General features: G+C 36.2%; 3 protein-coding genes across 3 annotated transcripts in view; 2 read left to right on the top strand and 1 right to left on the bottom strand.

Annotated features, from left to right (window-relative positions):
* Nucleotides 1–6,328: 6,328 nt before the first annotated feature.
* LOC147294323 (phylloplanin-like) lies at nucleotides 6,329–9,050 on the top strand. Its single transcript, XM_086233600.1, has 3 exons — nucleotides 6,329–6,594; nucleotides 6,719–6,747; nucleotides 8,489–9,050. Exons 1-3 carry the CDS (start codon nucleotides 6,402–6,404, stop codon nucleotides 8,735–8,737), a joined length of 471 nt encoding a protein of 156 aa, XP_086089726.1. The 5' UTR covers nucleotides 6,329–6,401; the 3' UTR covers nucleotides 8,738–9,050.
* Nucleotides 9,051–9,383: 333 nt separating this feature from the next.
* Nucleotides 9,384–10,730, top strand: KCS21 (3-ketoacyl-CoA synthase 21). The gene has a single exon (XM_086234176.1). It carries the CDS (start codon nucleotides 9,384–9,386, stop codon nucleotides 10,728–10,730), a length of 1,347 nt encoding a protein of 448 aa, XP_086090302.1.
* A 256-nt stretch (nucleotides 10,731–10,986) lies between these two features.
* LOC147294321 (eukaryotic translation initiation factor 2 subunit gamma-like) overlaps nucleotides 10,987–13,215 on the bottom strand; it is a 4,523-nt gene continuing 2,294 nt past the window's right edge. Inside the window, exons 6-9 of the mRNA XM_086231640.1 lie at nucleotides 12,701–12,928; nucleotides 12,401–12,619; nucleotides 11,911–12,171; nucleotides 10,987–11,606 (exon numbers count right to left, since the gene is read on the bottom strand). Coding sequence (XP_086087766.1) covers nucleotides 11,304–11,606; nucleotides 11,911–12,171; nucleotides 12,401–12,619; nucleotides 12,701–12,928 — 1,011 coding nt within the window. The 3' untranslated portion in view covers nucleotides 10,987–11,303. The remainder of the gene's footprint in view (nucleotides 11,607–11,910; nucleotides 12,172–12,400; nucleotides 12,620–12,700; nucleotides 12,929–13,215) is intronic.

Raw genomic sequence — 13,215 nt, 5'->3', positions numbered from 1 at the left:
TATTTTTACCAAACAAATAAGTGATCGAAATGCACTTTCAGCATCATGTCCATTTTAGTAATTATACACAGTCACAACATTTTTATATTAACATTTACCAAACACTTTGATACTGTTTTTTGCACTCACAACACTTTTGAAAACATAGTTTACCAAACACTCAACTGTTTTACTTTACAGCTGATTTTACTTCACAGCTGTTTTACTTCACAGCTATTTTACTTCACAGCTGTTTTTTCTTACAGCAATACCAAACTGGCCCTAAATTGTAGTTGCATATTAATGCTAGAAAAATAGGTAGCTATTGTGTGATTTTGTTTTGTAGAATATCTTTACATGTCATGTTTATAATATATTACCAATAATATAGATACAGATTCAATAATTAAGAATTTCTATATTGTGAAGAAGCACATGGTTTAATTTTCATAGACTTATCTTGTATTTGCATTGCATGTTTTATTATTTTCTTTTGTCGTATGTTTTTTTCTTGTTTATGTTTTTGTATAGATATGCATTTTGAGGGGTAAGACTCACTGTGTCCCTCTTGATTAAGCGTATATTTTATGTTTATTAATGAAATTTCCTCGTATCTTCGAGGTTGATTTTATTCCCGTCGTCCCCCCCGCCCAATTTTTAATTTCTGGATCCGTTCATGCTTGTTGTATAGGTTGGGGTGGAAATTGACCTTAAGCTTTCAAAAAACTGATATTGATTAGCCCTAACTCAAGGCCCACGTTTGTGTCAGGCCGGTGCAGTAGTTCTCCACCAAATGATTATGGACCATATGGTGGCCTTTTTAGTATGTTATGTTAAAAAATAATTAAAGGTCCGGCCATCTTATTAGTTGAATATTTGAAGACATTTTTTCAGGCCAAAATAAAATTATTAAACCATGTAATGTAACTATGTAAGTTACTTTATTAATCATTTGGGTCTCAAATCTGTTATTAATCCATGCTGGGGAGGGTAGCTCCTATACAAAATTATCGTCCTCCTTACCCTCTTCAACATTATACAGGGGAGAAAAAAAAGATAATGGAGAATGAGTCCGGGTCTGTAGAGAAAGCAAGTGGTGCACAGTAATGAAAAGGAAGAAAAAAATCAAGTTGGAAAAAGCACCTTAAAAAAAAAAAAAAAAGGAGAGAGAGAAAGGATATTGATTAGGTAGAACCGTAGAACGAGATGAGTTTGCAATGCGGGTTTTCATGGCTGGTAAGTCGCAACCCTAGCTCATCTGCTTCCCAATAATTGACCATGGTCATCGATCTTGATTAATCTTGAAACGTACATGTAATTGACCATCTAACCAACACAGCTGTATTCACTGACTAATGCCTCGATCATGGCCCATATATGTATCTGGTGCTGAGTGAGAACCTTCCTTATCCCATTACATATACTCTTTTCCCTTTTGTCTTGGGAAGTTGGGAACCGAGAAATGATGATGGAAAAGAGGAGCATTCTCTCTGTATCACTTTTCTTCTCCTCTAGCAAGCACGTACAACCAGTTGTTTTTGAAACCCACTTATGCACATCAATGGTAGAATACTAAGACAAGGTAAGGCTGTGGTCTGACAAGTAGCAGCCTCCCACCTTTATTGCAACACTTTATCCATCAACTTTTAATTGTATGGTTTGGACTTTTGGTTGAAAATTGTAAATCAATTCTTACATCAACAAAGTTCTTACTTTTAAATTGAATAAGAAAGGTACGTGACGAGCATGCTAGCTACAAGGACCATTCGACCAATGCATGCCCAAGTAACACGTACCGATCGTTAATTAATTTGAAGGATGGATGGTACGTATTTTGCTAATTGCTATGCTTCCACATATATTCCATAAGGATAAGGCCATATAAATGAAAAAATATGTATTATTAGCATGCATTTATATAATATATATTTGTTTTCCCTCAAGTCTCAAATGCATATGGGTGTTTTAAATAATTAATTCACTCTTGAATATGTATATTATGGTTTATACAATTAATTAAGTTTATGGCATGACAAAAAAATTATTTGGTATAACTAAAACTCTGTTAAATAATGTGATTAATCTGCATGTTATATATGAATGAAGTACAAATAATATTAATAACGTCATGTTAAGGAAAGTAAAGTCAGCTAGCATTGTACGTTTTAGCTAAGTCAAATGTATTAATCACGTTACTTTTTGCATATTCCTGTAAACAAGGCAGCTACATAAGTCTAGGCTTAGACTAGGGGTGGGCACGAGATCGGATGAGATGGACCTCATCCCGATCCCATCCCGAAGTTGTTGGCCGGATCGGGATAGAGATGAGATGACCATGTTCAAAAATGGTCTGTGTCATCCCATCCCATATAGGTTGGGATGAGATCAAGACCAATTGCAAAATTCTCTATCAGCAAAACATTTACAATAACACTTGAAAGGAAACTCAAACTTGGAACCAAGAAGAAGCCACAAGGAGCACAGACCCACCACGCCACCACGCTACCAGCTGCTAGTGTTTATTACTTTACCAGCTTAAGAGATTAGTCTAGTGTGCGAAAGCTGATCCATGACACCTTCGGCTACTAAAAAAATATATTTATTATAATCCAGTAAGATCAAGTCATTTAATTTACACTTAACACCCTTTAATTGTTAATTTTCACCTAACAACAATTAAATGTTCCATTAGAAGTGTTTTTGACAAATATTTCTTGTTCTCCGGCCCCTTCCCTAATATCATTTGATATAAAAACTCTTTTCAATTAGTTAATTGTTCTAAATTGATTAGAAAATTTAGTGAAATCATGTGTAATAGGTATTTCTTGAACAATTGACAAATACTATTTTCCTAAATGGTATATCGAGCAATTTATATATCATTTAGAGTTTTAGACATTAGGGTATGTTTGGGGTTTAGGGTTTATAAAACATATTAATATATAATATATATAATTTACATAAAACATAATAATTTATGTTTTATATAATTTCCATAAAACATATAATTTATATAATACATTTCAATACATTTTTATACATTTCTATACATGTTTATACCTTTCTATACTTTAAACTCTATAGTCTGTACTAGTATACTCTATACTTTATACTCTAGTATACTCTATACCCTATGTGCTAGACTTTAGAGTATACTATATATATACCTTATACCATATATTAGTATACTCTAAAGTCTAAACTCTATCGTATACAAGTATACAATATACCCTATACTAGTATTAATTGGGGTTTGGGGTTTCAATTGGCCAAATCAAATAAAAAAATAAAAAAATTAGGATTGGAGTTTGGCCAAATTAAAAAAAAAAAAAACATTAGGATTGAGTATATATAATTTTATAGAGTAATTAATAATAGATTTATTGTATAAAGTAATAATAGAGTTTAGGGTATAGTGTATAGTATATAGTACGTGTACAGGGTATTTAATAGAGGTTAGTGTATAGGGTTATATATAATTGATTTTTTTTTTTTGTTGGGGTTGATAACTATAGTATATCTTATATACTTATACATGTTACATATATATATATAGATTATAGTATTATAAACTATATACTATCATTGAGTTGGTATTAGTCACCATAACCTTATACCCATAAACTATAATGGTATTCTACGTACACTATAACCTTATACCCTAAGGGCCTAAACCATAAAGTCTGAAACCTTATACTTTAAACTATAATAATTTTAGAATATAAACTATATAAACCATAAAAATTAACCCTATACAATAATAATTTTAGTATATAAACTATAAATTATAGTTTTGGACTTTTAGTAATATTTTACAATATATAAACTATAAATTATATAAAATATAAACTAGTAATATTTTTAGACTTTTTTGCAATGATAATATTTAAATAGAGACCTAAAATAATATCTTGAAAAAGAAATGATATATAAAATATATTTAATTTTATTAATTATTATATCAAGTCCAAAGGAATATATATAATTTTTTTTCACACTTAATAAAAAAAATTAAATTAAATATGACCGGTTCGATACAAGATCAATTGGGATTGAGATGTGGAAACCACTCCCATCTCATTGAGCTTCAGTACGGTTTGGGTCTAGTACGAGATAATGACCGGTATTATTTTTCGACACAAAATTGACACAGAACATAATGAAATCAGTTTGATTTTCAATTTTAGTATCCAGCCCTAGCTTAGACATAGAATCTTGATTACTTTTATGTTGTATAAAGTCCTGTAAGTATCTCATCCAAACATATAGTTTTTAATACAATCTTTTTCTCATATATGATATCAGAACAACTGCAACCTGGTAATCAATCTATATTATAACACTAAAATTAATTACACTCTATACGATATAATTTTATGACATGAGCCGCACGTATCCGAAGTGGGATGATAGGAGAAAGCTGGCATGCATTGACATTGTCGTTGTCTAATGGCGCATGCGCAGAAAGAAGCAACTTTATTCAGTGGCCACTAGCTACCTCCATTTGGACCTAGCTATATATAGCTAGCCACCTAAAGCCTTTTTAAGTTACTAGTATTGTAACATTCATATTGGCCGACCACTCATTTTGGAAAAGATGTTATAAACCTAGCTAGCCACCTTAGGTGAGGCAATCTGTCCCACAATCTATATAGAGTCGCCAGTGATATAAGAGCAACTTGGGTTGTACCCAATTTTTTTTTAAAAAAAGAGGAACTTAATTGGGTTAATTAATTTCATATTAACTAGGGAGAAGAGTGATTGGGTTGTAGGATGAAGCGCACGGACCCATCAACTAAGGTCGCGTGCATGCATGGTGAAGATCCTAATTAAGCAGCTTAATGTCATGGCAATCTTATACTATTTTAATTGAATGATTATGACTTAATTTTCAACTCATCCAAAATTAATTAAATGTACTCTACCATTTACACAAACAACACATGATGCGTAGATAAAAGTAATTTTCTAGCGTAACTAAAACACTATCACGTAATCCACCTATATTATAACACATGTATATTTAATAATATTATACTTAAAAGTATAAACCAATTGATGGTGTTAGAACATCCACAATGGTTGTTCAATAGTTCAATTTTTTTGAACTATTTTGGTATCTATTGAACTGAATTGCAGTTTTACTTGCAGCTGTAGTGGTGCAGTTCAATGGCTTCAAATCAATAACTATATTTTTAAAATATTTTCTTACATACTCAAATAACATAAAATGGATAAATTTAATCATGTTAAAAATTACATAATTAAAATGGTCTATAATTGGAAAAATTATTAGGTGTATATGATACACCGCCTACGTGGTGTAACTAATCTAATGTGTAAATGTATTATTGGACGGTAAATTTATATTAATAAGGTATAATATTAATAACATTCACCCATATTATGACACGTTGAATTGGTTACATCACATGGCGTAAATTGGTTACACAGAATAATTTCTCTTCAAAGAGATCTTTAAAAAGAGACCAATTTTGGATATATTTTAAAAAATTTATTTTCATGCCCAACTTTTATATTTAGATATTCTCAAAAAATTTGTATATTTAAATAATTTTCAATGTTGTAAGTTTTTTACAAACAAGATAATATATAGGCAAAGGGAGGCCAGTAACAAAAATTGTAATACATTTTTTAAATTGATAGAAGAAAGCATGTATATTTCTATGTTTTTAGTTCCATGTTTTTATTTCTATATTTTTTATTCTATGATTTTATTTATGTGTTTTTAATTCAAGCATGTATAGGTTAAAAAATGATTAAAAAATTAAAGGCAAATAAAGATTGAATTCAATGCTTAGTTTTTTAAGTTCTCAAAAAAACAAAAAATGCGAGAGGAGAGGGCAACCGATTGAAAATAGGTCAAGTGCTCCATAGCATTAAATGATACATTTATTTAATAAAAAAGAAGATAAAAAATTTAAGATGAGAGACAAGGAAATATAATACAGTCCACATGTCGACATGAGAGAGCTAGACATACTAGCTTTTTCTTTTTCACATGGTGGACCAGCTTTTTAAAATGAATTTCATTTTAGAGTTCATTTTTTTTTATCTCTGAAATGAAGTATTGATTCCCAATTTGAACTCTACCATTACCATTGCAAGTCATTTTTTCACTTTTAGTTAAATTTATTGCAATAAAATTGAAATGAACCTCTCCCCACTGGCAAATGCTCTTACAGTCACACCCAAAAATTTATCTACAGCTAGATGGATCATAGCATATTCCTGCATCAACTTGTCCACTAAAAGCTTAATTGCTACATTGCCAGCCTCTATATAAGTTGGTTACCCTGCACACCAATTCTGCAAGTCATCAGTTATTCAAATCTAGCAACATTACTAGTTGAATACATTGGTGCAGTTACTACTACTTGTTGTAAGTTAAGGAGATAGCAATGGCCTTCAAAACAGTTGTCTTTGCTTGCCTCTTGGTTGCGCTTCTGGCAGTTCAAACCGCTGAAGCCCAAACTCTGGTGAATGGGCTTCTCGCTGCACTTACTGGTGTCATCCGCGTACAAGGCACTGTGTTTTGCACTATCAATGGCACTGCGGTTATTGGCGGCCCCATTGCTGCCCCTGTTTTCCCAAGTACGTATTTCAGGCGTACTAATTAATTTGATACCTTTATTAATTAACCTTGATAATGATGACACATATATATATGGTTTATTTTTGTTTACATATCTTTGATGGAAATAAATTTTTGTTGTAGATGCTACTGTCCAGCTGCAGTGTCGAAATCAGTGTTTTCAAAGGCGTTCTTCAGGCGCGCCTCAAGGCGCGAGTCATGGCGAGGCGGCGGCCGATTGCGCACGACGTCGCCGGAATCTGCAAAAGGACTGAAAGGCGACGGCAAGGCGTTGAAGGCGTACGCCTCGCGACGGCAAGCGTTGAAGGCGTTGACCGCGGACGCCCAGCGACCACCTCTGCGGGATATTTTTTTTCAAAAACTCAGTCCCAAAACGATGTCGTTTTGGGCTGAGAGTTTAATAAACCCCTTCAGTCCATCAGACCTTGCCCTATCAGCGATTCTCTCAACTTCTCTGTTCTAGGTTCTCTCTTCACGACGACAAGGCGGCTGCGGCTGGGTGGTCTCGGACGGCGGCCGATCAAGCAAGGGTGGTCATCTCTGTTCTACGCAGCTAGCCAGCAAGGACGGTGGTCATCTCTGTTCTGCGCAGCTAGCCAGCAAGGGGTCTCCCCCTTTTACACAGTCCTGCGACAGAGGCAAGGGGTCTCCGTGGGCAGAGGCAAGGGGTCTCCGCCTCTTACACAGTCCGGCGAGTTGGCGACAGAGGCAAGGGATCTCCGCCTCTTACACAGTCCGGCGACATTCATCTCTGTGGCACAGCTATCATGTATGTTTGTTTCTAACTTTCTTGATTTCTTCTCATCTGTGATCTGTAATATTGAATTGAATTGTGATGTGTTTTGGGCAGAGTATTGTGAATGGTGAAAACTGAGTATTGTGAATTGTTGTGAATAATGAATATTGGGAATTTTTGCTGGTATTATATTTGTGATCTGTGAATATTGTGTGTATTGTGCATTGTTGTGACTTGTGAGTATTATGAATATGTGATGTGTTTTGGACAGATATTTTTTGATAAAAAATCATGAGTCGAAAGGATTTTGCTTGGAAGTATGCAAAAGAGGTTGGTGGAGAAAAATATATAAGGTGCAAGTATTGTGATCAACAATGCAGTGGGGGTATTTCTAGGCTGAAAGAGCACTTAGCTCACACTCACAATGGAATGAAACCTTGCAGCAAAGTCCCAGATGTTGTGAGGTTAGAGTGCCTTGGAGCTTTGAAAAAATTTAAGGATGCAAAATCAAGGCAAACTGAATTGCTTCGTGAGATTGGAGAGGGTCATGGAGGGGAGGGGGGGAGTATAGATTTGGATTCTCTTCATTCGGAGACTTATGGAATTTCAGGAAGTGGGAGTAGTCCTACTTCTGGGATTCGTATGGTTCAATCTAGTGCTGAACAAAGGGTCAAAGGACCCATGGATAGGTTTGTTGTTATGGAAGCACGACAAACCACTTTAAATTCGGCATATAAAAAAGAAGAAATAAGGGAAGTGTGTCGAAAGATTGGGCGCTTCCTCCTTCCCACATCGATTCCTTGGACAAGGATGATAGTGATATTAGTTTGAATGATATTGATGATAATGAGTGGGATGAATGAAGTGGTTGTTTTTACTATGTTTTTGTGAATGATCTTGTTAGATCAATATGCTTGTTTGGATTTCTATTTAATTTGAACAATATTATTGAATTTGATATGTAATATGGATGATTTTTATTTATGAATGACAATTAATGCTATTTTTAGCTATATAATTGTTTTTATAATTGTTTTATTATTATATTTTTTTATGCCCGAAAGGCTTACGCTATACGCGTCAAGGCTTACGCCTCGCCTTGCGAGACTGCAAACGCCTCGCGTGACGCTTTTGCGTCTGAAAACACTGGTCGAAATGCGACTATAGCTACTGTAACAGCCACCAACTCAGGAACGTTTTCATTCTTGTTGGATCCTCTTCACTTCCTCACCTCTTCAGTACAGTCCGGTTGCAGGGCGGTGGATCCGACCCCGCTCGCCAACTGCAATGCCAGTTTGCCATCAACAGGAAATCTCATATCGTCCTTGCAGTCCCTCCCAGCCACCGTTTCTGGCCTCCTCCCCATCCCCAATCTCGGTGCAGTCAACTTCACGCTCGTCATCTAGACTTATAATATGAGGGTTTCAAGAGAATAATAACATGCATGCATGGCCATGCACTGCTACGTTTTATTGTACGATTGAATAATTAAGGTCAATTAAGGATGCAATCAACCTTTTTGACTAGCTAGCTATAAGATAGGATGGTCTTAATTTGTCTTAATTCCAAATATTTCTGTTATCAACGAACTCCATGTTTGATAACGGAGGTTAATTGGGATATTAATTCAGATTAATTGTACAACTCCTTTCACAATTATGAAGCAGTATTATCTGCCAAGTAAGTAATAAATTAAAGCCATGTGTTTACTTTGTTTTCCATTGTGTTATTCACCAACAGCCGTCACCTTTTATTGGGAAAATAGGATTGGGATGAATGCAAGTTTGTTAAGAACTTAAGATACGCTTCAGTTATTATCAAATAGAAAATTAATATGAACTGACCCCACAAGGCCAAGCAAAACAATAAGAAAGACCGAGAGAGATATGACTTAAGTTACTTGTTTGAAAGTAATACCCTTCCAATTACTTTTCCCACAGGCTTTTCCATCTGCTTGTCATGCCCCATAAAACTCTGGCAAGACAAATTAAATGATACGTACTCCATTGTCAAAACCCAAAGAAACCCATTCAGTTTTCTCCCTCTAAAATCATGGCTATGATCCTAGAACACATTCTCATCCACCCCCAGCCCATCACTTCTATTACCCTCTGTTTTGCAGTGGTGGTAATTGCAGGCATTTTCCTCATACACCTTATCTGCAAGAGAAAACCCACAATTTACTTAATAGACTTCGCCTGCTACAAGCCACCAAACTCTTATCGACTACCCATGTCCTTGTTCCTAGAGAATACTCTTCTGGGCGGCACAGATCCTGACAGCGTTGCTTTTCAAATCAAGATCTTGGAGAAATCTGGGTTCAGTGAGGAAACTTGTATTCCTCCATCTCTCAACTGCTTGCCCATAAAAAAGTCACTCCCACTTGCCATTGAAGAGGCTTCAACAGTGATGTTTGCTGCGGTCTCAGATTTGTTTAAGAAACACAACATCAACCCAAGAGCCATTGATGTACTCATATGCAATAGCAGCTTGTTTTGTCCCACACCATCTCTCAGCACTATGGTAATTAACAAATTCAGAATGAGAAGCAATATCAAGAATTTTAACTTGTCTGGGATGGGATGCAGTGCTGGGATTATAGCAGTGGGTCTAGCTAAGGACCTACTGAGGGTTCATACGAATTCATTGGCTTTGATTGTCAGCACAGAGGCTCTGCTTTTGAATTGGTACATAGGCAAAGTACCATCCATGTTGATAACTAATTGTTTGTTTCGAATGGGAGGAGCAGCCATGTTAATGTCTAGCAGAAACCAAGACAAGAGAAGGGCTAAGTATGAGCTGCAACACCTTGTTAGAACAAACAATGCACAAGATGATGAGTCTCATACCTGTGTGTTTCAGGATACAGACCCTGAGAACAAACAAGGGGTCTCAATATCCAAGAACATACTGAATGTGGCTGGGAATGCATTGAAGGCAAACATTGGTGCTCTGGGACCAAAGGTTTTGCCAGTTTCGGAGCAATTTCGATATGGGTTGTCGTTGCTTAGTCAAAAGGTGTGGAATGGGAGGAGGAAGAGGAGCATCCGCGTACCAAATTTTAGGAAGGCATTTGAGCATTTCTGCATTCATGCTGGAGGGAAAGGAGTGATACAAGCAATGCAGAAAAACCTGGAGTTGAGGAAAGAAGATGTCGAGGCCTCGAACATGACTCTGTATAGATATGGAAATACGTCCTCCTCTTCAATATGGTACGAGCTGAGTTACATAGAAGCAAAAGGGAAGATGAAGCGGGGTGATAGGGTCTGGCAAATTGCGTTTGGGAGTGGCTTCAAGTGTAACAGTGCGGTGTGGAAGTGTGTTTCCAATGTGGGTGCCGAGAGAGAAAATGTGTGGAGAGACATAATCCATTCATATCCAGTGGAAGTTTCAAACTAGGGAGAGAGAGAGAGAGAGAGAGAGAGAGAGAGAGAGAGAGAGAGAGAGAGAGAGTGTGTGTGTGTGTGTGTGTGTGTGTGTGTACGGGCTCTAATTTGCAGCTTTGATAGTATTCATTACTTCATCCCAAGGCCTCATTTTTAACAAAATTTCTTTATAAACTACTTGACCTAATTTATATGAAATACTTGAAATTTCTTTAGGAGGCCCCAATTACCCTCCTGAATATGCTGTTAATCACTCATTCCTATGAAGATTCCAATTAAACGCAGACTTCATAAGAATTAAGAACACAACATTCTCTGGAGTAAGAGTTAACATAGCTGCCAATCACTCACTCATCTGTTTGAACGACTTAGGTCCAAAACTCGCAGAAAAAATAGCTGAAAGTAGGAACTTTAAAAAAATTTAAAAAGAAAAAAGGAAAAAAAAAAATTAAGGACCCAAACAATGTTTTCTTCTCCATCTAACAAAAATGGTTCCCAATAATTGTCTGCCTTCCCACATCTTCCCTACTCTTTAGCTGTCTTGCTAGTTTTTTCTTGCTCTGTCTTCCCAATTTGTGTGGTAAACTCAAATGGGGCAGGGTGGGACATCAAGGGTAGTTCCAGCTTGAATCTGTCCCCAACCAATAAGGCGCCAGTGCTTCTCGACTCGTCGACTGAGTGCAATTTTCTCTCCTCTGCTGGTGCAAACAGGAGATGTGAGTTGCAACTTCGCCAAATCATTCCTTACAGCAATAACCCTAGCCCCAGTAGACATGGATCCTATATTCAACATCAGGATCTCAGTCTTGGCCAGCTTTGACACCTTTCCCTGCTTCTCTGAGCCCTTTGTCCTGACCCCCAGAAGCCTTCTCAACAGGAAGAAGTTCACCTGCAAAATCATAGAACACAATCTTCAGCACAAGTTTTCTGCAGCTCGTGAAGTTGAAAGCATTTGAAATCTACAGCCATTTCTGATCAACAAGATTTGTCTAGTTCAGGATGAGAAAACAAAAAACAAAATGATTCAAAAGAATAAATTTATTACTAAAACCCATAAAGTAAATAAAAGAGAGCAAAGTTAGAAACCAATATCATGCCAGAAGAACGGAGCACTATCACATCCTGGGACCACACACACACACACACACACACATTTACTTCACAGTCCAAAAAACCAAATAAAAAGTCCTTACCTCAAGCTCAACAAATACTTCAGGGAGTGACCCGACTTCACCGAGAACTTGACCCACTAACCTATCAGCACGTGTCAAGGTGGGGTCCATGGTTGTTCCAACTCCAATGAGACCTCCTGGCACCGCAAATTGCAACTCGTTTTGCTCAGCATACAATGAAACTATTCTAGAATATATTGGTGTGCATTTGATGTTTCCACTCTCATCTTTAACAACAATCCCAGGACGAACCTCAATAAATTGGTTCACTTTCAGAACACCCTGCCAAGACCAAATTGTCAGATATGGTATTCATGACCTATAGCATTTATCAAACAAATTACTTGAGCAATCTTCCAGAATTCTACAAATTAGTAGGTCCAAAACAAGAGCAGCTGTGCACATTTCCACTACCCATAACAATAATTCAAACACAATGAGCCAACAGCACCAATGTAAAATATTTGAACATTGACCACACTTTTGAGAAAATCCAACAATAAAGACATACCCTGAGGATACTTCCACCAGCAACACCACCTCTTATCTCATCAACCTCAAACCCAGGTTTATTGACATCAAAAGAACGGATAACAATCATATTCGGAGGTGAGATAAAGTTCCTTTCTGGAATGGGGATCTTTTTGACAATGTACTCACACACCACATCGATATTATACTTCAACTGAGCAGAAATCGGCACCACTGGTGCACCATCAGCTACGGTTCCCTGGTACACAAAATGTTGAATGATATCATTCATCAGACTACAACTAATAAACCAGACAAAAAATGCTTCAAGGGAACTTACCTGAATAAACTTCCGGATTGCCTCATGCTGGTTGATTGCCACATTTTCCTGAATGAGATCAACTTTATTTTGAAGGATAATAATATGTTGAAGACGCATTATTTCAACAGCAGCCAGATGCTCAGAAGTTTGTGGTTGGGGGCAGCTTTCATTAGCAGCTATGAGAAGTAGTGCTCCATCCATAATCGCAGCACCATTAAGCATAGTAGCCATAAGAATATCGTGACCCTATAAAATGAACATAAAATGAAATCCTTCAAAAAATGTCATTAGAAAATCAATCCAATATACACAAACAAAAATCAATTTTGCTTTTTATTGTCATTATCGCACTTTTATCAACATATTGACAGTTGACCTAACCAATTTCTTCTTCACAGATCAACAAACACAAAACATAAAACTACCAACTAATATGTTTTACGTTGCCCCATGAATTTTGACAATTTGGACAGGAACTAAAATAAGGAGCTTGACAATGATTAATACAGAACATCAAGTGCAACAAAAAACAG

The sequence above is a fragment of the Dryas octopetala genome, chromosome 2 (assembly GCF_963921425.1).
Source record: "Dryas octopetala chromosome 2, drDryOcto1.1, whole genome shotgun sequence".
NCBI classification, from domain to species: Eukaryota; Viridiplantae; Streptophyta; class Magnoliopsida; order Rosales; family Rosaceae; genus Dryas; species Dryas octopetala.
The sequence above is the reverse complement of the archived record's forward strand: the minus strand, read 5'-3'. Positions and strand labels throughout refer to the sequence as shown.